Source organism: Lingula anatina, chromosome 1, assembly GCF_051362555.1.
Source record: "Lingula anatina isolate TDL-2025a chromosome 1, LinAna3.0, whole genome shotgun sequence".
In the NCBI taxonomy this organism is placed as follows: Eukaryota; Metazoa; Brachiopoda; class Lingulata; order Lingulida; family Lingulidae; genus Lingula; species Lingula anatina.
The window spans coordinates 13,259,452-13,284,011 of record NC_141767.1 but is presented as its reverse complement, the minus strand read 5'-3'; the positions used below and the strand labels follow the sequence as shown (position 1 = coordinate 13,284,011).

Sequence of the window (24,560 nt, the reverse complement as noted above, 5' to 3'; positions counted from 1 at the left end):
GCCTCACTACAAACTTAAAAAAACTGAAAATTGAGTATGGTGATTGTAAACCACTTTTATCGACATTGCCTTATTTTGTTGTTTATTTTGTTAGCTATCCATGTGATAAACTAAATATCACAAATGACAGGCTATAAGCGGCTTTCACATGCTAGAAGCAAACACGTTGGGGGAGTGAGAGATTGAGAGTTATAGAAACAAATTAAACAATTATCTTCCTTAAATCCGAGATCGTAAAACAGTTTCTGTTTTATGTGTATTTTATAATATTATTATTACAAAAAGGCTTTTGTTCATTGTTCTGGCCATAAGCCCTATTCAGGCGTATCAAATATCTACATCCCCACAAAATTTAAAGTGCATTTCGACACAACACACTGAATGTGAAACGTTTCCACTTGTCTCTGATTATTCAATAAATATCATAACAGTCAATAACTTCAGGTTATTCAAAAACTTAGAAATTATTAAGTCTTGGGGAGTTCCTATCCAGATGGATTGTATTACATCGTCACAGACTTGCTTCATGCTTTTCACCGTTACTCAAAGAATAATCAAGAACGACATGGCTTTAAATAACGCGAACCAAAGAAACCTGTTACATACACTATCAATAATTCCACCCGTCTGAAAATGAATATCTTGGATATCCCTTTATTCATTCGGCACACAAAGGACAGTCCTTTAGCTAAGCTCCATCATAAATTAAAAGCCTCACAGAGGAAAATAAACACCTAAAACGACATTAGGATGTGTGCCACCCTGCACACAAATGCCAGTGACACTGCATAAATGGCACCAGAGAGTCATAGAAAATGAAGGGCTAACCCCAGCGGTAGGCACATTTACTATCAGGTATTTGATTAGGAGGAACGAAGTAATCAGCAAAGGTTTAATGTCATACAGACCAGCGTCCCTTTAACACCAGCTTATAGATTCTATATCTGTCCGTCAGTGCGGTATAAAAATATATATTGTGCTTCAATCAATGAGGAAGGCTACTTCCAATACACTGCTCGAAACGCTTTCAACGCTGTTAAACATCTAGTCAAGAAATCCATTCAAATGTCAGAGAAATACAGCGGAAAACTGCGAGTGGCTGATTTTTCAGCGCCGATATGGAGAGACTATTGGGCTTCATTTGACATCTAAACGGCTTTAATTTGGCTAAGTATAAAGAAATGGTTTTTAGTTGGGGTGATGGCGTCATAAAAGCTTTTCCCAGAGTCAGAAGATAATAGTCCGTCTCCCATTTAAAAATGAAAATCAGTAGCTTGTTCTCGTAATCGACGTATGGTTTATTGATTATTTGCCAAATTTACCTCGTTTCCCCCTGAATTGTAAACAAAATATCAAATGAGGTTTTATTAATATCTGGTATTAAAGCGTATCGATAAGTATGTTGTCGTTTTATTTTAAATGCACCGCGAGTCACTTTGAATCTTTCTCTTTCTGCAGAAAGCCCTCATAATAAAGCATTTCTTTCAGTTCAATCAGCAATTGATGCCGCGGGCTTTTACTCTTTAAAAAACCCATCCATAACAGACGCCACAGATAAGAATTGCTCAGGGTGATTTCCAAGAAAAGTGTCTAGTAAGTATACTTTGGAAATGTTCTGTTGTTGAACTTCAACATGTTGTGAGCTGTGTTAAAACCCTGTATTGGTTTTGTCAGCCTGCTGGAGATGGCATTGTGTTCAAGAGATATTATTCACCACACGTTTTATCCAACGCCCTCGTTTCTTTCGTCAGTGCACTGTAGGTAATTGTAATGCTGGAGTTATGCCTCTTCATCACTGGTCTGACAGGTGCACGTACATACATTCATACATAAATGCAAACAGTCATACAAGCATATATATAAGGTACGCTAAAAAGGTAAGCACTCGCAGGTGCACGTGCATAGGCCTACCTATGCACACACATACTGTACATTTCAATCTTACAGTATGTTTATCGATGTTTCATGTGCAAAAGCAAGAATTAATACTTTCTATACTTCTTACTGTCATATGCATATTGCAATTATGTTTGTGAAAGATCAAGACTCAAAAGAAAAATGCAGAGCGCACATTGTATTTTCTTCCTCCTCACAGAATATGAAGACATTTAAATTTGAATGTAGGTGAGCATCATATGGGTGGTGATTGTAAAGTCGAGGGTTTTCGTAACAAAGCAACAATGTTGTCTATGACAAAGTACTGTATGCGCTGTCCAAGTTTCCAAAGTAATCAGGAGCAGAGTGGAATCTCGCGTGAGAATCTAATAGTAACTGTCAACAAATAACGGTCATTTGCGTTCTAGCGGTCTGCATAGCGTTTTAAGAACCTAATTCGACAAGGTAAACAATAATTTTCCCACAAAAACATTGAATCATGGTTGAAGGTTCGTTTTACCTAGATAATGCCGTTAGTAAGACGCGTGTCAGTTACTGCAGATATCCAGGCAACTTATTGACATTACTGAAGAACGAATGTCTTCAAGACAAACTCCTGCGTCTCATGAAGGAGATCTAATACAATACGTTTTAACTTCGTACTTTGCTGTCGGAGTTGTGCATCAGACTGTGGAATTTAAACTAACTTCTAAGCAGATTAATTCGTGTTAAAATGCTAACCCCATAACTGAAGAAATCACGCCACAGAAAATTGAATGCGTTCAAATAAGATCAACATTCTCATTTTGTGGTTACAGATAAGATAGGCTCTAAAGGTAATCTTTTGCGCAGTTTTTGTTATGTATGTGAAATTATGTAATATCGAATGAGGAGAGTGGCATTTCGGTTGAATCAAATTACTGCTTTAGACGTATGTTAAAAAGATTTGTACTGCTTGCAAGCTTTAAACATTCCACCACTATTATACCAAAGGACACCTTTAACATGTACATATACATACAGGGTTGCTACTTAATATGGATATTTTTTATCATTGTTATTTTTGAATGCTGATTAATTTTTTTTTTTTGGCTTGAGTCATTAAAAAAGTATGTAACTGAGTGATAATAACATCCAGTCTTCTGTTGTGAGATACTTTGGTCAATGATAATAAATCTGACATAAGATGCCATTCAAAAGAAAGGAACACCCCCAGAAAACCATATCAACAGTTTGATGTCAGTATAAACTTTAAGATAAGATATTAAAGAAAATGATAGCCTCCGGACAGTGATATGCTACACAGTCAAAGAACTCACTACAGTAAATCATGAAAAGTCAGTAATTGCGGGTATGACCTCCAGCTGCCGCTTGCAGCGCACTCATCCAACATGGCGTACCCTGTGACACGTTTTTTAGAGTTTGGGTGGGGATATCTTTCCACGTAGTGATATTTGCCTGTCGCAGTTCATCACTATTTACCGACCGAGGACCATAGTTATTAATTCTGTGAGTTACTTCCGCCCACAGATTTTCAATTTGGTTCATATCTGGAGAGTTTGCAGGCCAGGGCAGTTGCTGAACCCATTGGTTTTGAAGAAAAACAGTGATCTCTGCGGCCTCGATGTGGGGTTGCGCAGTCGTCTTGGTACACAAAGTTGTTCCTGAAGATGACTCTTACCAATCGAAGCATTGTTGTCTGTAGAATGTCTCTGTAGGAATCCTGGATGAGGTTGCCTCCTAGAAAAACCAACTGGTTCTGGGCACCGACATGAAATGCTCCCCAAACAGAGACGTTACCATCCCCTGCTTGCACCCTAGGCAGTACACAATCATCGTTTTATGCCCCTCGTACACGTCGGTGGACACGGATTCGACGATCAACCCTAAAAAAATCCATATCTGGCCTCATCACTGAAAACGACGTGATTCCAGAGTTTTGGCTGCAAATGCACGTGGTCCCCAGCCCACTGCAGACGTCGCTGTATATGACCTGCTGTTAACAGTGGTTTCCCTACTGGCCTTCGTGCAAAATAACCGACTTGCAGTAATTTCTTGTTCACGAGGGACCTTGAAACGGGCGTTTGAATGACATTCTGCCTCTCTTTTCTGAGGACACTGGTTGTCTTTGTACGACCAGCACGGCGTCCTCTAAGGAGAAAGCGATCCTGTCTTCTTGGTGTGATACGCGGACACCCTGGTCGAGGTATTGGAGTAGGTGCTCCTGTTGCAGCATTTCTTTGGAGGACTTCACAAACGGTTCCTGATAAATGTTGAATTACCTGGCAATGGCTGTCCGTTTCTGGCCATTTTCTCTGAGAGCAAGAATCCCATAGTAAGCTGCGTTGCTTAGCTGTCGAACCATATCTTCACTAAAATCCTGTCAAGTTTCAGAGCGATCCCTTTGTTGCTTCTCTAAACACACTCCAAAGATTGACCAAACCCATGCGTTTTTATACAAGGGCAGAAATTGCCGAAAATACCACCCCTCACATTTCTGACCACAGAACATGCAACTGCATGCATCAATTGTTTCGAGAGTTGTGTGGTAAATAGGTAACACACCTGGCTACACATGGAGTGACACCTCCGCTTTGGATTTAAAGTAGTTAGAGAGAAATTGAATATTTTGTAGAAAATTTACTCGCCAAAAATAATATTCCATATTAAGTGGTAACCCTGTATATATGCACAGCAGTGTTTAGCTTCTTGTCATAAAAACGATGGAAGGACGGTGATAGCTGTGAAGAGAAGCTGAAAAACAGTTTAACGTTTCAAAATTTGTAGAGAAGCGTTTAATTTCTCCACGCTGCCAATGTTCGTTTGCAGTATATGGACAATATGATTTATCTGAAGGATAACTGTTAACAGTCTCTGATTAATATAACTAACTAACTAAATAACTAACTACTAACCAGTTAAAAGTTAAGAAAAAATTGAGCAAACAAAATTTGCACATGAACCTCTATCACATAGTAACGGGTGGCTTGTTTCTCCAAGTAAAGGTCCTTCCACTTGGTCGAGAAATAACTGGAGGGAGCTGGGCTGTGAAGGTCTGATGAACTTTTCCTAACTTATCGAATGGCCTGCATTTCAGGTTCGTCAAATATCCGTTGTTTGCTGCTCATTTTATTTTAATATGGAGAAATTCTCATTTCCCTAGGGTTAATACAGCGAAAAAATAACAACAGCCAAGAATATACATGTACATATGCCTTGCCTTCGATACAACGATGAGTGGCTTATATCACCCTACGTTTAGCTTGCTTACATTTTTAGCAAGTGACAAAAGGCTTCTAACTTTTAAAGGAAGTTAGAAGTCTTAAAAAAAGTTTAACCCTCTTGCTGTTTCCAGTTTTAACTCTAATTTTAATTGTAATTATTAGCCATTTATTCTTATTAGCCATTTTATTTTCACATCTTAAACTTCAGGATTTTACTATAATAATTACTATTTTCATCACTTTTAATAGCTCCGTTGGTATTCAAATTGCTATTATATTTTGTGCATATATATATATTAGCTGAATAATAAGAATTACTATCATTATTATCATTATTATTATGTTTGTGTCAAGTTCCTGTATTTACCTCTCTTTTGTCTAAAATATATGCAGCAATATTGGTAATTGGCACTTTAGGCCTTGTCCTTACTACTAATACATGTAAATAACAGATTTCTTGCTCTAAATGTGAAAAGCCAAAGTTATGCTTGGTTTTTCACTCGTACATCTAACCGTAGTTTTGCAACGAGGGCAAAAGAGCTTTTTTTCCCCTAACGTCGATCTGCGGATGACAGCAGATGCATAATCTTAAACATAATACCTTGAGCATAAATCCCAATTGGGCATGGAGATTTAATTAAGATTTGACACGTTGTGTTTTTGCTACATTATAAGTCATAATTCGCCCCTGGACACCTTCCAAATGATCACCACACTTTATCAAACACGGCGGTGTTTTTGCTGCGCAACCTTTTCCAAGTCCTTAGACGTACAAGTTGCCCGATTATATGTTAAATCTTTGACATTTCAACATGTCAAATAAAGCTGCTTTATTCGCAACGTTAGTCATTTTGACGGGTGTTGAACCTCGGGGCCTACCGAGTGCTCCAGTGCTGCAGATATGCTAATCCATTAAAGATGTTGGTGACATTTGAAAATCACAATGTAGGTGACTTCAAACGTATCAGCTTGATCAGATGGTTTTGATAAAAATTGGACAATTATCAAAAGTCTAAAACAAATATCGTGAGAAATCCGGGCTTCTATTAAAATATATATTTCCTTAAAAAATCTCTGAAGCATCTTGATAAAACATGTTGGCTGCTCAGTAAAGAACTCATTGTTCCAGATATACCTGTAGGTATTCGTAATAAGAAAACCTTTATTATACTTGTACTTGGCAATGTTGACTTTACTTTGGCAGTCACAACCACACTTTTCCATCAACTTAGTTTATAGACATTATGACAAAACAAAACACAAAAAAACGCATTAGTTCTACAGTTTCATAAGTCCAAACAATTACAGAGACTGGTACACGTTAAACATACATTAATTAATTTGGCTAGGTCCTTGGCGGACAAATTGACCGTAGGCGTTTAATATACTTACATCTAGATTAAATAACTGGATATATACTGTATAATAAGAACATATCAAAATTGAATGATGACCACCTACATGATTTTATTCCTCTCCATGCTTATATACGGTGAAAGTTAATTTTGTTGTCATAGAGTATAACAATCAGAGTACAAGATGGGATTGTACATAATTAATAGCATTACATTCAAAAATGCAATTGTTTTAAGAATAGATAACATAATGCACAGCAAATAAAGTATTAACAGTAGCAAGACGAACCGCCACGTTTCAGTTCAAACAGATCTTATTAATAACGGGTATGTGGATATAATCAGCAGACGGTGGTTTACTGGTAAACATAACACACAATGGCCGTGGAAAATACTCCGTTCGTGAAGAAAATATTCCTCAGCAACCATAAGATCTCTAGAAACTGGGTGCATGCAATGAATTACGTAACCCAGACTAAACATTAAATTACTTGAAAACGATCTCATTGAAATTGCAGCTGAGGTTACTGCATTATAGAAACATACTTCTTGGCACTTATTAAAGGAAAATTTACATAATTAATAAATTATTTAGGGCATATTAGTTGTTCAAAAATAACTATAAAATAGATAAATATACCATTTTACGTGACGTTCCAAAAAAGAGCTCTGTCACCTCGCAAGTTTCAGAGTTGGGGCTCATGACTTAGAAATACATAAAGGTACATGGATATAGCAAATAAGTCTCAATAACCCCTTTTGAAAAATAAGTAAAATGCATGATGGTATTGAGGACGAAAAACATGCCCATGGGAGGTTACCATGAGACACACCTATACATATACTATGTGTGTGTGTGGGGGGGGGGGGGGGGGGGGCAGGAAAACATACCGACGATTCTTTTGTACCCGACTTAACAATCGAGAGTGTTTTTTTTTTTTTTTTTTGTTTTGTTTTTTTTTTATCTATTCATTATATTCTACAAGTATAAATCAATATGTTTATAACATAATACCGTTAGTTTCAGAGTAAATATGTATTATTCCCGAAACAGACAAAAATAGTCTTTTATAAAAAAAATACAGTTAAATGTGAAAAGGCCTGTTTTGAGTCAAAGTAAACTGCTAAAATATGATAGCCAACTTTGTAAATCGATATCGGCATAAGAGCGTTACACGAACGATTAGACTGCTAAGCCAAAGTCAGCTTCCGATGACTGTGCCGTGTAAATTGCTAGGCGATTTAAACTGAAAAGAAGCCACGGTATTATTTGATGGTCAATGGGTCATACGAGGTGAAACATTTAGCTGCATATTACAAAAAGCAAAATGTCTCAAAGATTGTCATTCAGCTCAAAGATTGTCATTGTCATCCTCACTGGTAAACCAATACCACATTTAATTAAAATTAATTGCTTTAAAATTAAAGGTGCAAACTCACAACACCCAATTTATACACAAGGTCTCATTAATTCCTTAGGCCATGAGACTAATATCAAACCTGTATAATTATTCGCTGACGCACACTCGTGAGATTTTCAGTGGGTTAATTGGTCTCACGAGAGGCAGTAGCCTTTTTCGGCCAGTAAATGAACGACTGGTGTTGAAATAAGAATGCTGAAAAAGATTTTTGAGCTGATTCTGGTTCATTTGTTATCCAACAGAGCACAGTTAATTCCCCTGCAGAATTCACACATGGTAAACTTTTTAATTATTCGCTTACAGGCCTACTGTGTATAACATAACCAGGAAAACGTGAACCATTCAAACTAAGTTTTGGTGTTCGGGTATGCAGGAGAGATGATTGAAAAAGTAGTCACAAACCTGTAAGATGAAAACAAGTGCATGTACCGGTAATGTCATGCAAATCCGTCATTGCGGCCATGGTATAAGGGTGGTCTAAAGACATGCTTTTGTGGCGAAAAGCAGTTTTAAATCATATTGTTAATCAATTATTTTTATGTACAGACACAGATGTGTCAGCCTATTGTCTTGCAACTCACAGGAGTGATCAGTCTGACGAATATGCAGATCCAGTTCGAAAATAAGCTTAATCGGTTAAGTTTTGATGAAGTTATGCCTTTTTTGCATATGAGTGGTTTTTCTTCAGATTTAATTGTTAGGCACGTTAACAGTCTCATTATTGAACTAATTAGATATAAAAATGATGGTAAACCTGTTATCCTTTATTGCGTAATAAAGTGTCAAAAATGAAAATAAACTCATATCATTGCAGTTTGTCAGAATGAATCATTCGCTATGTTCAGAATCTCAGAATGGAGCCAATTGGACATTTTAAATTGTTTTTCTGATATTTTTCGTATGTCAACCATTTTCTTAGTTGATCCTATAAAATGACTGGAAATTGATTATTTTATGTGAAAAAGGTGTTGAAACTGGAAATAAACTCATTACAGTACTGTTATTTCTTGTTTACATTTCGGCATTTTCAAGGTGTGACAGCTATATTGGATTATCATTTTTTTAATTGAATTTATGCAATTTTTGGTGAAATTTACATTTTTCTCATTCTGGCATTTTCTAGGTATAAACTTGAACTCTCATGGGCCTGAAGCCTTATGCTTTTACTTTCATCGGTATTACCTGCTGTGCATAATTAAAATTTGTTGTTGACTATGCAGTTAAGCATAACAGTATCCTATTTTTTGCATTATTATTTTCTGCTTTTTGTATGTACATTTGACAGCTTTGCTGCCTTGTTTCATCCTTATGTCAGTCTAAACATATAAATCTTTTTTGAAACCTGTTATCATTCTACAGTGTATAAAATTGAAAGGACAGTTTTAGTATAAACCGTTTTGGCAGAAACACAGGTTATTTAAGAAGACGAGAACTGTTTTCATCAAATTGCCGATCAAAAAGATCGGCATGATACATTTCATTATGTGTTTTTGTGAAATGTTATTAAATTCCCAGTGTACTAGTATTCTATTCAATAAGCTTTTGATGTCGACTCTATCCATGTAAAATATTGTAGTTAAAAAACTTGAATCCGATGCACTGCGGTCGGAACAGGGATCACCCGAAATAGCCCAAAGTATCGCAATTTAGCGTAAAGTCAGGTGGGATCTCGCGGGATTTGGAGTTGGGATCAGAAAAAGACAATGATTGAGGTGCGGCGGCGAATGAAAGCTAACAGAATTTATCTAAGGATATTTTCTGGCATGTTTTCGCTTGCGTTTTATACGTATAATTAGACGCATTTGAACACCAAAGCATATATTCACCATGCTTTGCATTTTACTAAACAACATTTCGTATTCCTAACAAGTTAATCCCACCTCACGCCGATTCTCGCACGTTTTCGAGTCTCGTATGACGCCATGCAATGCCCACAGCCTCGTTTTCAGCTGCCTCAAGATGATTTCCATTGACATTAATAACGTTTAAATAGCCAAGCTCTGATGCTCAGGGCGACATATTCTAGCTTTGATTAAAATAGACTTCCAAAGAATGAGAGGACAAATTAGTCCTCAGATCACTTATTCCTGAAACCATATGAAAGGAGCCAAATTGAAGAGAGGACAACAATTCCATGAATCAGCTAATATGATCGATATTTTGTCGACAGAAGGTTATGTCCCCTAAGCTAAATGAGAAATTAAACAAAATTCTTTTGCCATTTTAATGGCAATTTGTTTGAAAGAGGGGAGGCGAAAATATAATGCACAAAACGACCAAAATACAAAATTAGTTCCCGCAAAGACCACTAAAATTTGAACAGATAAGGTACAATTCACTTATAACATTTAGGGTTGTTTAGTTTGTTTTTAACCAAGGCACCCTGAGCGAACAGTCATGTCTTGTCATTGGTTATTACTCTCAGTTGTGACAAAAACTTTCACGCTTACGCCCCGGTGATACTGAACGTGCAACTGCTTTGAGAGCAAAATTCGTTCGCCAAGAGGTGACAAGCCCGGTGTAAGAGCTCTGTTACACCTGGCGTAAATGGGTACCTGTATGTACTTGTATGAGTATCGTATGCCAAACCGATACGTGCATCTATGAGTGTATGAAAGCAACCTTTTTCCAGCGTATGAAAGTGGACATTCCTGTATAAGCAGCCTATTAAATTGGTTTTTGTTCATGCTCAAATCATTTTATCTCCCTCTTCGTATGCGAACGTACACCAACGTTTGTCTTCGTACATGCGACGTATACGGCGTATGTCTAAGTCTAACGAACCGCTTGCAATTGGGCAATTTCTCTCAAACGTCAATGTTATTCGCTCAGTGTGACAGTACCTTATAAGGCCCTGTAACACATAGCGTATAGCACCAACGTACTGGAAAATTTACACATACGCAGACAAACATGAGAGATTCGTTTCTAGTATAAAGGTAAACGTTGGTGTACGCCCGCATACGCAGAAGGGGATAGAATATTTTGATAATGTTCATAAATTTTCAGCTTTTGCGAGCGTTTGAGTCTTCGTTATCCATACGTTAGCAAAAGGGATACGTAATGCATGCAGTAGAATAACATTAAAATTACAATAAAGTCTGTTTCTCATACAGTGACCAATATAGCTTTGCGTAGTAACGCAGTAGTTGCGAACGAGTAACGTATTGATCGTATTTGTAACCATCGATTAGCCTATTTTACGTATGCCTAACGCGTGATTAGCGTTTGGAAAACGTATCCCATCGATTTATAGTCTGTGGTATAAATATAGCACCATTATCACACTACCATCATAGCTCTGCCAGTTGGACAGGATGGGGATAGCTCTTTTACAACACCGATTGGAACCGATCCAGTTAACAGCCCACCATTATTATGGTTAAATTAAAAAAATGGAATTTATTTAAGTGTTGTCAATGCCAATAATGAACTGTATTTCGTGTTAAGTTCAATATCATAACCTTAACGTTACCTAAACGAACCAAAATATGGGGCACTCTCACAATACAGCGTGTTGCACTAACATATGAAATACGCAGACAAACACAGTGAGTTCGTTGTTTTACGCCGTTATACGGTTTGCATATACATGCAGACGTTGGTGTTCGCTTATTTACGCAGAAGGAGTCGTACGTTACCCGTATGTTACGCATACGTTAGGAATACGCTAGGCATACGGCAAATAAGCTAGACTGACGCTAAATATACGTAACAGCTAATTTTTAATTCGGTGGTTTGATAAATGCAGCGTATGGGAAGCGTATATGAAACGTAATACTGACTGACTAACTAGTAGCGTAATATTTTTTCATATTTGGCGATGTCATGTTTTTCCGATATGTATTCTATATTATTATATTTTTATTTATTTATTTATTTATTTATTTATTTATTTATTTATTTATTGCGATCTTGTAGATCTGGTAGATCGGATACTTGATGTCTTATCTTCCAAACATTAAGTAGTAGGACGAATTACTTGTGCTGTGGCGTTTGGCTGTGTTGTTCAAGCGAAAAAAAATGGAAGACAGAGCCTTTGCTTTGGATTCGAACCCACGGGAATAAGACCAGTATCTAAGCATACTTACCTACAACTACAATTTCGCAAGCTTCTGTTTTTTTTTTTTTTTTTTTTTTTTCGTATTTATAGCCTAATCTACTGTTGCATATTGATAGGACTTCATTATGAGAAATAGATTACAGTCATGTACCAGAAAGTGCCCCGCGACAGAGAGTCCGCTTCCCATTACTTTGTACAGGTGAGCCTCGCCCTAGATTTTGACCCACTTAGGTCAGACTAACCCTAACCATTATAACTATATGAAGGGCGGACTTTCTGTCACACTGACCCTCAGTTTCGTGACACCGGCCCCTACTGTCACAAACCTCACTAGACCGGTGTGACAGGAATGTTAGCTCTCTGGAAGTGCAGGGTCCCACATGATTAATATTAGCATAGGTTAGGGGCAGTGGGGGTATTAGGATTAGAATATGGGACAAATGTCACTTGTACAGGATAATGGGAAACGGACCACAGTTCCTAGCAGACTACCATTCCTGTCATAAAGGCAACTCAGTTCAGTGTCTATATATGTCTTTGACAAGTCTTTTGGTCTCTGTTTTGCAAAACAATTTATGCCTCAAATAGGTTTTGGCAAAAGCTGCTAAAATTACCTCAGACTGGGCCTCTTTTTCTTTTTCTTTAATCAGGGAGCAGGTCGCCGCTGAACATCTTGTAATCTTGTTTTTCCTGCAGCAGAGTCCTGTTTATGTATTGCTGCACTTGTGATTCATGCCTACACAGCGCCTTTCCTCATAGTTATCAAAATCTGTTTTTGCCAGTCTTTTATCTCAGATATCGAAATGTTACACAGACCTTCATCGGATTATGGTAATTAAGGCGTGCATTATATTGCAATTCTCGAGTAAGTTGCTTTTATTTGGTATCCTAGGCAGGTATTTAATTCTGTGCTAGAGGACATGAAAGCAATAAAGAAAGAAGGCAGTGGGTTCGGGGCAAAATATTAATCAATTTTTATTCTACCTACACTTGCTTTGATTTTTTTGCGATGGCAGTAGTGATTTATTGATATCAATCCTCTTGATATTTTAGACAAACGGTTCGTCACACGACACAAAAGCAACATTAATCTTTTTGACATAACTCAAGGTAATCAGAGGTGAGATATGAAAAAAAGTATTTTTGAAAGGAAGGATCTCATTGTGATTGTATACATTCTTGATCAGAAAATTGTCACACACTCAAGTCCATGTGTTTTTGTTTACAATTAATCACACCACAGCTGTAAACCGTTTGAAACGGTGTTTTTGTTTATTCCAATGTGGTGAAACTATATAATGATATATGGTTACATAATGGGATACGATTAAACAACACCTAATTAAGGTTTAAGCATATTTATTTTATTATTATTATTATCATTATCATTGTTGCTATTATATCTCTGTACATTTTCACCAGCTCAGTCTGGTGCAGAAAGTATGAATAAAGCATATTTATTTATTTCTCATTTTTCTAAAAGGTAGACTTTTTGGACCCTAAAAAGCAACATTATGCAAAGGCAGTGCGCCTGTGGTCGATTGAAATACTCTGTGCAGAGACAAACAGCCTGTTGTTGCATCATTTCCTCTTGAGTTGCAGAAAAACACATTGTTAAAGGGATAACAACCGTTCCTAAGATATCCATATTTCACAATAAATACATTGTAAATAACTCATAGAAATACAATAAATTCTATTTTACCCCCAAAACGGCGGTTAACACAAATTATTTTTGAATTTGTGCTTGCCATCACATCATGTGACCTCCATAGATGGCTACACTCTGTAATAATCTCTTAAGAGATTATTACAAAAAACCAAACTTTTTTTTAGAAAAAAAAACCGGGGACTTCTTTTGAATATTGGAATGGATTCATATACCATTGGTAAGTATTGGAAAATTGTCCTTTACCCCAGGAAAATTCATTTTTTTTGGCCAAAATGAACAGTTGTTATCCCTTTGAAAAATATGTCTTACTAACAATCTCTTACTAACAATGATGACTAAATCGAACTCGTACAGACTGACAAACCCAAACCTACAAGTTCATTTTGTTTAAGGAAGTATATAAGCTTGGGGAGATATATTCAGATGGTTTATCACTTTACTGGTCTGATAAATAATTCTTCAAGAAAAAGGGGCGAATTATTTGTGCTAAATACTTCATAAATCGAATGTTAAACAAGTTTTTTGTGTGTTTTTATCTTTATTTCTGAGGTAAAATTAATTTTGTTCGCCAATTCATTCTTTTTTTGTATTCTGGAATTACAAACTGATATTGCATACCTGACAACTGCATAAACATGCCTGATCCGGGCATGATTCGCCTCCGATGTGAGCGAATCACGTTTATTGACATGAATTTCTTTAAAAAAAGGCACGAAACGCATTGAAGCTCTAATTAAAAAAACTGGCATAAACTAAATGCTGCATGCCAGTTAAGGGTGAACAGAATTCTTTAAAAGTGTACATCTACATTTAACCGCTGCAGGACTTAGTTTAACCCACAATTTTGATGACGTCTTGGCAAATTCTACTCTAAAATTTCCTGGTATTTATTGGTGGAAACCCAGCTCTCTAGTAGCGTATAGTTTCCAACAGACATTAAAGCCGGGAAACAAATATCGTCAAGAAAATGTCTTTGAAGTGCGGGGTGCTTTAACTATATTTAGCAAACCTTTTTATCACCTACATGAAAGGGAAAATACATTGTATAACGGAAGACTTAGAAGGCTAAGATTTCTGCATACATCACTTGTCAAACAGAGTGCTGGTTCATTAAGTTCTTCTCTCCTGACTTCTAACAGACGTCAAGTACAAGTAACTACATAAGGTGCCATGTCCCCTTTCACTGCAATCTATTAGATATACATTCATATGCCGTTAGTATACCAATTTGTTTGCCATAAAACCATTATGAATGTCTTCGATATTAGACTCGTTGAGTTTGTTATTCATGACCGTCTGCCTGCAAAGGTGTACTCATTTCTTCAAAAATATCTGCAGTAAATAGATGAATAAATAAAATAAAACAAAATAATCACATGGATAAAGTAAGTACTGTAAAATTAATGAATAAATATACAAGCTGCCTTTCCTTTCAGAGCGATTGGGCAACACTGGATTAGGATAAATGCTGCCGTGTTAATTAGAGTCAAAATAGGTTCGCTGTTTGTTACTTCTGAAATGAAACATCGGCTTATTCCTAGCGGATCAGTCGAGCATAAATCAAATCAAGTTAATAAGACGAGCAATACAGCTGCTTAGAAATATTCTTAGTTTGTATTTCCGGATACAGTAATCTACGCCCACCATGCCTTTCGAGTAAGTTACACAAGGTATTTTGACAACTGTAACGATCAGATTTATTTGTCCATTCGTCAATTTTTCAAATGATATATCCTTACCGGAAGGTAAAATATGGTTAGTTTTCAAAAGCCTTACCCTATGCAGAAGTGTTCTCACTCTTCTTAAAGTTCGAATGTCGTTTAAGGGGGGCAAAAAGTGGATTCTTATTCATCCAAATGTGGAATAGTGTTGAAGCACCAACTCAACAAACAGCCAAAGGGAGCTCAGCAAAGAATTGTTAACATTTTGAATAATGTTGACAAAAAGGAGAAAACTATTGCAAATCAGTTTTTAAAATCCGTAGACAAACAATACGTAGACAACATAAAGTGTGACTTCCAGGAAAAGATCACATGTTAAATATGTTTGATGTTTATTTATGTTGTTGATTAGTTCATGTAAACAGGTCACGTCTGACCAAACTTATTCCATCTCTCCGTCCATTCAAAAGGACTTACAGTGGAATTGCATTAGCTGTGACCGGCTTTGGACTCACCAGATTATATGACGAAAAAGCATATATGTTTATGTTTTAGCAAGGACGTTAACTGAATTTAGTTCACGTCCTTGGTTTTAGTTAATAATTGAGATTTTGAATAAAATTATTTTAACAACAATGAAAGCCTGTGTCACGGTCTCAAAACATTGTCTAGTTCCGATACGTGCTGAAATCGTGACCGTCTCAGACAGTCCATGTAATACTGACTGGAAGCCGATTTGTTCTTAACTACGGTCGAAAATACAGTATATTTTGGTCCATAATTTGCATTCTTCCCACTGCCCATTGTGTCATATACATTCAATCGCTTTTCTTCTTCCACAATGATTCCAATTAAAATAGTTTTTTAAATATTTGTATCAGAAATAAGACTGAATCTTGACTGCATCAAAAACTGTCAAGCTCTTGCGCGTGGCACCAGAGTGCGACGACTTTCTTATTTTTTCTAAGGAATTTATATCGACTCGTTATTTTATATGAGAATAATGGTGTCACTTGGAATATGCCCGTCGATTTTCCGTGGGTAAGATGTTCCCCGGTACGGAAAGGAAGATTTTATTCTCTTAACTTAAATCGTACCACCATTAATTTCTGTATTTTTTTTATTTCCTAACAGATCTAAGCGGTGCCTTGTCTTTTCTTCAATATTTATGACAGAAAAACACAATTTCGAAAAATTCATTGAATATGTTTTTCATTGAACGCAAAGATTCCAAACATACATTTCGTTTTATATCATTATTTTGCAAACCTTCTGGAGCATTCTCACTCTGTAGAAGCATCTAATGTTCTATCTTTTTTCAATTTCTTAATTTAAATTTTCATGTCTACTTACACACTGTCTCCTTCTTCTTGTTCCCAGGATGTCACCTTTACTCACCTGACCCGATTTGCTTTCAAGACTACTTCCTTTCTCTGTCGGCATCATGCCCGGGTCGCTTGGTTTCGATTTGAGAGCCTAACCCACTGCGGCACCGACGCTCATACATGTACATTGCATGCATTGGAATATTTCCCTGTAGCAAACGTTATGCAGCATATATATTGCATGCACTGGAATATTTCCCTGTAGCAAACGTTATGCATCTTCCAACAAACATCATAAGTTTCGCTTACATCGACCGGTTTTCGATTAGCCAAGAGGCAGAAAAATAAAATAAAAAAAATGATAATGAAAAAATAGAAATTATACTTAACTATTACATCACCATCAACATGTCGTGATCTTTACAAGATTTTCATCGATGCATTTGCTGACGATCAAGCCTGAGTTTCTAAATGTTGTCACTTGGCAAATTGTCTGTTTTCGCGGACTTTGTCTGTTTTCATATTATTTTTTACCTTTCATAAAAAAGTTTTTAGCAACATATCATAGTTATAAATTGCCCTTTACCTAGCTAATTCAAAAATGAAGAAAAGGTAGTAGAGGCAATGCGAGGCAGTAATACTCTTTACCCGGGCCGCAGAGAGATTTTTCTCTAGAATGTCAAAGATATTTCTCTGGCTAATTCTGTGCACATTTCTGCACTGTGCCCAGTAAATGTGTTCAGCATTGACTCCATTGACATATAGCCCCTGGTAGAGAATGAGGCAGTGAGTTGAAAGCGAGAGCTTGTCACGTACACCTTAAATGGCGATAGCTGTAACACATTTAACCTCGACTGATGAAATTAAAGTAAGCGCACACGTAGAATGCACACAGGCTAGATATGCTATACCTGGGTTTTTTTACGATATCCGTCGTGTCGCGTTCTCAAACATGCAGTGCATGACTTTAAAAACGACCCTTGGCGTATTTCTTTTTGTTTGGTGTGTGTGTGAACAGTTTTTTAATCAACGTAATGGAAGTCAGCTGCTTTTGTTACTGAATGTCTTTTATCTTCTGAAGAAGAGCAACCACACTACTTCCTTCTTTTCACCGGACTCGACCTTTATGATGCAATTGGTGAGTCAATAAAGTTGTTGCTTTATATCTGTTTACTTTATTTCCCTTCCCTTCACTTATTGGCTATGAATAAAAGAAATTAAAGGGATAATAACTCTTCGTATGAGATCTATATTTGAAAATAAACACACTTAGAAAAACTCATAGAAATATGATATATTCTGTTGTACAAGAAAAGTGGCAGTTATAGCTATTATTCTGATGTCTGAGCTTGTCTTTAGACCACATGACCTCCATTGATGGCTATACTTTGTTATAATCTCTTAATTGGTAAGTGCGGGAAAATAGTTGTTTACTCCAGGAAAATTCATTTTTTGGCCAAAACGAAGAGTTATCCCTTTAAATGATCCGTTATCTAATCAATTACCACTTTTTCTTTCCTCTGATCATATTTCTATTTTCAGTCTTTTTTCTGCCAATAATTCGCACGGAAAACGTTATACTATCTCTTATTTATTTCCTTTGTCATTGTATTTTGTGGTTTAAAGGGTCGCAACACGAATGGGAATACTCGGGTTTCAAGAACTTAGCGCTTCTTTGCCTGAAGGGCAGCCTTTGTACAAGATATACAGAAATAACATCTAACATTAACAAGACCTTTACGTGCTCTAAACCATCATCTTTTCTACAGGCTTATATCCTAGGGTTTGACACCAGTTGAAGTAAATTGAGAAGCACAAAGGTAAGGCCGTATCATTGCTAAAGCACCTTTTTAAACTCAACATCCCACCATCTCTTCTAAAACCCATTCCTTAAGTAACTTTTTTAAAAGCTTGAAATATTAATTCTAGTCATTTTAGATGTATCACGAGCAGAAATAATGAATTGTGAATACTGAACTACAGATGCTCAGAGAAAGAACTAACAAAGGCCCAAGTCATATCTCATGTTGTTAGAACGCAATGTTTTATTTCAGTTGTTTTTTTTCCTTTATTGAATACCAGCAAAGTTGTTCATGCTGATGTAAATGAACCACCTTTTGAGAAATTTCAACATTTTTTAAGCTTAGAAATATCTTTGTATGAAATGTTTGTTTACAGTCCACTCATGTCCACCATAATAATAATAAAGTTCAAGTCTATTGGACAGTGTTGCCTTGGTGTCATTGCAATCATCATGTGGTCAGCACTGGACAGTTTACAACTTCAACTTTGTTCTTCTCCAGTGACGCCTCTTAGCATTGTATCTGAATAAACAAATGAACAGAGAGTCAATTTGTATTAAAATTTAATACATTTTCTACGCAACTTTTGTCACCGGTGTTACGAACACAACTGGTGGCTCATCTAAGAGAAGCTAACATTAGATGACACAAATGTTCATTATATTTGTGAATTGAAAAAGGTGGCCCTATTTGTACAATTCTGTGACAAGACGTGCTCTACCATTGAGACCGTCACCCACAACAGTAAAATTCTACAGAAGGATCCACCTAATCTATCTGATTAGTAAATGTAATTGGTCTATATGATTATGACAGTTGTATCTACTATGATTTACTGCAAACGTCTTTCCACAGATTTACGAACTAAAAAGGCCAAGATTTTATCCCATGTATACACATGCATCCGAAACATGATTTAAATAAAGACCATGAAAAAAAATTGACGTCCTTAGGTTACCATGACAACAACCTACTGGTAATAACCATCACTTTTAGCACTGACAACTAATATAATTTTGTTTTAATCCAGTGTGCAGAGACCAAAGGAAAAGTTAATGATAAATATGAACCATGATAAACCATGAAACCAAAATTTAATTGTTTAGCTTCAGAGTATACCTACATTATACAAAGTAATAGTTTTACCTGATCGTGTTGCCAGTTCTCATCCTAACCCACTGTGGAATGGGGCGGTTCTGTTTCATAGCCTTAGCCAGTTTGGTCTTTATTCTAAATGTCTTGTGGGCAGGCTGGTGAGAAAATGTAAAAAAAAAGAGCATTCAGCAATTTATTATCTTAGTGGAAAATAAAATTAACCTTATCAGTTATTATTCAGTCTTAAAAAAAAAAGACTCATAGCAGTTCAGGGGCTCCGTATCTCGAAAGGTTCGCTATGTTGCGCACGTGCGCAAGCATCTCGATTCCATGGCCCCGTATCTCGAAATAGAATTGGTTATGGAATCGAGACACTTGCGCACGTGCGCAACATAGCGAACCTTTCGAGATACGGAGCCCAGGTAATCAAGACCTAACAGTGACCTGGTGATATACAAAACTTTCATTTTTTAACTAGCCCAGTGCCTCTAGATGTCCAAGTTTCTTGGACTAGTGTCCAATGGTACAGCTTACAAATTTTATAAAAATATGTAAGTTAACCAAGACTGCCATACATAAGTATCAATAATTCGTCAGTGCTCAATCACCACCTCCTTTGAAAACATCAAACAAAATTGGATTCATTTGCACCCCCCCCCCCCCCCCATAACTCTAGTGCTTATTCATCATAATGAGGTTATGCAATGAACTTGATCCACGCTCGGCTGTCACAAGCTGACTCTATTTTAATGTCTCTATGGAGGTATATGGGGACTTTACGACATTCGGTTTGAAGGCTTTAACCACTTGTTATAGTTTATTTTTGCATTGTATTGGATTAATGTGGCAGTCTAAGGTTGTCCTAGGTGGTTTTCAAGTTTATGAACCCGGTTTTAATATCATTTAGCGATTTTACGACAATCGTTTACTATCCAATCAAGGTGACAGCCGAGCGTGACTTGATCAATATCTCTGCTATTCAAATAAGTTAAGAAATGTTTTACTCTATTAATATTTTTATTAACTTTTCAAGCTGTTTGACCTATGAGATTATAGCAAATTTTCAACTCTGTGGTGGCTTCTGCTCTCCAAATTTTACGGGCATGAATGTATTGGTAAAATACATTAAATTAGTAAATGAATTGCCAATATGACTTAATTAAATGGCAGAGACATTGCTTAAAGCCACCTCATCATTTTTAACAAAGATGTTGAGAAATATAAGACTTACAGGGTGGAGAGAATACTGCAAAATTGTCAAAAACTACATGTAAAAGGTGCATCATAACAAGCTGTGTGAAATAGACACGCACCCGGGCCCCCCCAAGAAAAATCAGTTTCAATCTGAAACATCTTTATGCATCAGACGCCAAAATATAAGTACACGATAACATCAGACATAGCTTGTCAGTTTCATGTTTCAATGATTACAAATATGGCCAACTAATAGCAGAATATGATGTTTGATTCGTACCATTTTCCTTTTGTGGTCAAACCACTATGGCGGATGGGTGCCAAAGAGGAAGTAGGATCGGGCTAAAATTCACACATCAAATCATGATTGTAGATTAAGTGACTTTTGTTTCAGATATGTATATATAAAGAAATAAAAAAGATTAGAATAAATTTAACGGTAAAAATATTTATGAATCAGGCCATATCATATAAATTACTCAAAAAATAATTAAGTGCGGTCTTACTGAGCGTGTAGCAACTATGCAGATCAATCCGCTTTTCTTATCTAATATAATAAAAACGTACTTAATAGCCACGAAACCGCATGTTTTAAAGACTACTTATTATTAAATTTAAATAATTTTGTAGGGTTTTGGTTTGGAACAACTATTTACAATTATATGAATGTAAACGTATTTTGTACTACTTTTCAGTGCGAGGGATGTGTGGCGGAAAGTGAGGTGCTCCACTAAAGTTGTACAAATACTGGCGCTTATATGGAAGGGTGCACTGACAGCACTTTTTATATAATAGGCTTGTTTACTTATTTACTTAACGATTTAAGTTTATGTTACTTGCAATTTATTATACAGAGCCAGTTTACTAAGCATAAACGGTAAACTCTTAATAGAATAGCACCGAAAACTTCGCCTTTGGCATTTTCAACTTTTCAGCATAGTAGAAGTTTGGACAAGTGAAGCACATGTATACGTACTAACTGTAGTATGGAGTTATATGACTGGTGTTTGTGGTGGTTAGATGAAATATTTTGAATGTTTAATTCTATCAATGGAATTTCATTACCGAAAAGCAAAAATCTGAATCTTGAAGAAGTTCTTTGAGAGTGAAGAATTTATGGAACTTTAAAATGGATGATGAATTTCGTTTTGATTTGGTAAGTAAAGTTTTGCCAGTCAAGGTTAACTTAGCTGCTTGGTAAGAGCTTTGGGACTTTTAACTCAAGAGGTTCAAGTGCTGGTGTGCTTTATCATTGGTAAATATATTTTGGTGGCTAATTGTTGACACTTGTTATTACCACTGATAAATCTGTGGCTCAAATTGCCATTTTGTATACCATACAAGCAATGCCACCCAAAAACATTGTTTCTTGTTTTGGATTTATCAGATAACTGTAGTGGAAAATACTGCAGTATTTCTGTCACAACTCCTACAACATTAAAGTGGAATATTAATATATATTTAGAAAATCAAAATGTTGCATTTAATTGACTGACTGTATATATGGGACTATAATTAAAAAAAAACCTATGATGTTGCTTGGGGATATCAGTAAATATATAGTACCAGCTGATCATCATTCAATTAAGTTCTGAATTCAGCAATACCCTGTAAATACACAGCAATTTAAGACATTTTTCTTCACTTAGTTGTTGCATTCCCTACATGTTCACTTTACCTTTAAATGCATGTTTAGCATAATATAATTATTTACAAGGTAAGTATTTGTTCATTAAAACATCTACTTGTTTCTTAATTAGAAATGGTAATATTTATAAACATAGCATGCAGTTCTTTAGCTGCAATGGTCAGAAGTTGTACCCTGCATGTTTTGTTAATATTATGATAGTATTTTACTGAATTGAATGTGTCTAAATCAAACCTCTTTTTTATTTTTTTATTTATTTTTTATTTATTTCAGAATCCATATGACAGTTTCATGAGAAAACATTTGGAACACTATGGATATTACACAGGTATAAATAAAGTGTGCCATTCTTTTTTTGTTAATGATTACATTATACTGTTTGCAAGAGAAAATCCTAGTATATGATCAAAAGGAGATGGAAATATGAAGACCTGTGGGATGTACGTTTGTCAGTCACATACCATACTTGTTAAAATGGATGTGTGTATCTTTTCATTGGAATGGGAAGAAGAGAATTTTTCCATTTGGTTTTATGGGGATAATACTAAGTATTTTCACAACACATACATACTGATGCCCAGGCTACCTATAAGAAAGTCATTGATCAAAATTACTGAGGTCAGGCATCAAGATTAAATTATTTTGAAGTAAACATCTTTTAAAAAATAAATAGAGCCTACATTATGAGAATTGGGATAAAAGAGCACTTTTATTGAGATAGCCAAAACATTATATTGTTATTATCAATAGACTTCATACAAGATGACAGCACAACTAAGCTATAAAATAAAATTGATGTTGTCAAAGATCTCTAGCATGCATAACCTTGGCCCATTTCAAGTTGAACCCCACCCCATGTAAACTGAGCATGAATTGTGACAACTGATTTGCCTTACCACACCCTGTCTGATGTTAATTTGTTCTTATTGGGGTATTGGTGTATGTGGACTGTCATTTTCATGTGATGCATGAACTTCTGGAAATATGTTGATGTGAAGTATACAGGTAAAAAGTATGATTTTATTTAGTAAAAATATCCAATTTATGGAGGGCAAATAATCTCGAGTAGGTACAGTATATATATATATATATATATATATATATATATATATATATATATATATATATATATATATATATCAAATCCTGGCCTGTTATTGGTAGCTAGGTGCCTTAGGTAAAATATAGACTTATTAGGCATATTGGTTTTTACTATGGCAGGAAGGAAATATATATTGATTGGGCATTGAGGCACATATTTGCTAAGGTCAGGAGTGTAACTTTCAGAACATTAAAAATCCACATAACTTCTGGTGGGTATATAGATCAGACGGAGACCCTGGTATTTTTCAGAATCTGGTATTGTTCACATAATGGCCCAAGGACAAATACTGAAATGCAGATGACATGCAGAGACACAATATTGATTAAATGAATTGTTGCGAATGTATAAATTGTTAAATAATGCCAATTCAAGATAACATAAAGCTTTTAGCAACCTACTTGATGCTTTGGTATCATCTAATATGTTGATATAAAATGGGGTAAAAGATAAAACTAAAGCTGTCACTTTAACTGTGGTACATTTAAGTAGGAGGCATTATTGAGCTAATGTACCTAGTACTGTTTCATTGATTTTTCTCCTTTAATTCATAACTAGATCATAACATATTTAGTGCACTACTCAACCATAGAATTATATCTTGTTTACATGGTATATAATAACATTTGATTAATTCTTAACAGTCCCACCCAAGAATGTAGTGCTAACAATCACAAGTACTGGAAAATTTATTTCTTGCAAACTTTGCATTAAGTTGCTGGCTTACAGTTTATGACTGCAAGAGCCTAGACCAGTCTCTAGAAAGGATGCATAGAACTGCAGCTAGGATATTACATTACAATTTAAATTAATCTTGCTAAGAAAATCAACCCTAATTTTTAACGTAGGCAATGGTGGAATTTGCCATAATTTAGTTAATTTTACTTTTCAACTTTTTTTTGCACCATTCCTTGGTAGTACATGTAGGTTCAACTTTTTCCAGTGTTTCCAACATTCTGTACATTCAAATATTGAACATGCACAGAACTATTCATCGAGTGGCAGCACCAGTTACACTGTATGTGTCTAGTAAAATCTTAGATCAATAATAAGCCACTTGATTATGATATCTTTGTGTGGAGATGTTTTGGTAGGTGGGAATAAAACTGCCCTGAATAGAACT

The 24,560-nt window shown here is 35.8% G+C and overlaps 2 protein-coding genes across 14 annotated transcripts in view; one reads left to right on the top strand and one right to left on the bottom strand.

Annotated features, from left to right (window-relative positions):
* Nucleotides 1-18,618: 18,618 nt before the first annotated feature.
* On the bottom strand, nucleotides 18,619-21,049 carry LOC147763990 (large ribosomal subunit protein eL39). The gene is made up of 3 exons (XM_087003105.1): nucleotides 20,968-21,049; nucleotides 19,545-19,648; nucleotides 18,619-18,920 (listed from the first exon to the last, which is right to left on the bottom strand). Exons 1-3 carry the CDS (start codon nucleotides 20,968-20,970, stop codon nucleotides 18,872-18,874), a joined length of 156 nt encoding a protein of 51 aa, XP_086859231.1. The 5' UTR covers nucleotides 20,971-21,049; the 3' UTR covers nucleotides 18,619-18,871.
* A 250-nt stretch (nucleotides 21,050-21,299) lies between these two features.
* The window catches only part of LOC106171188 (uncharacterized), a 29,592-nt gene continuing 26,331 nt past the window's right edge, over nucleotides 21,300-24,560 (top strand). For 3 of the 13 annotated variants that reach the window (XM_087003050.1, XM_087003042.1, XM_087003084.1), the window contains exons 1-2: nucleotides 21,308-21,843; nucleotides 22,609-22,663. In XM_087003050.1, coding sequence (XP_086859176.1) covers nucleotides 21,817-21,843; nucleotides 22,609-22,663 — 82 coding nt within the window. In that variant the 5' untranslated portion in view covers nucleotides 21,308-21,816. Of the gene's footprint in view, nucleotides 21,844-22,608; nucleotides 22,664-24,560 lie in introns of all 13 variants that reach the window. The other 10 variants (XM_087003056.1, XM_087003012.1, XM_087003062.1 and 7 more) reach the window with 6 other exon arrangements.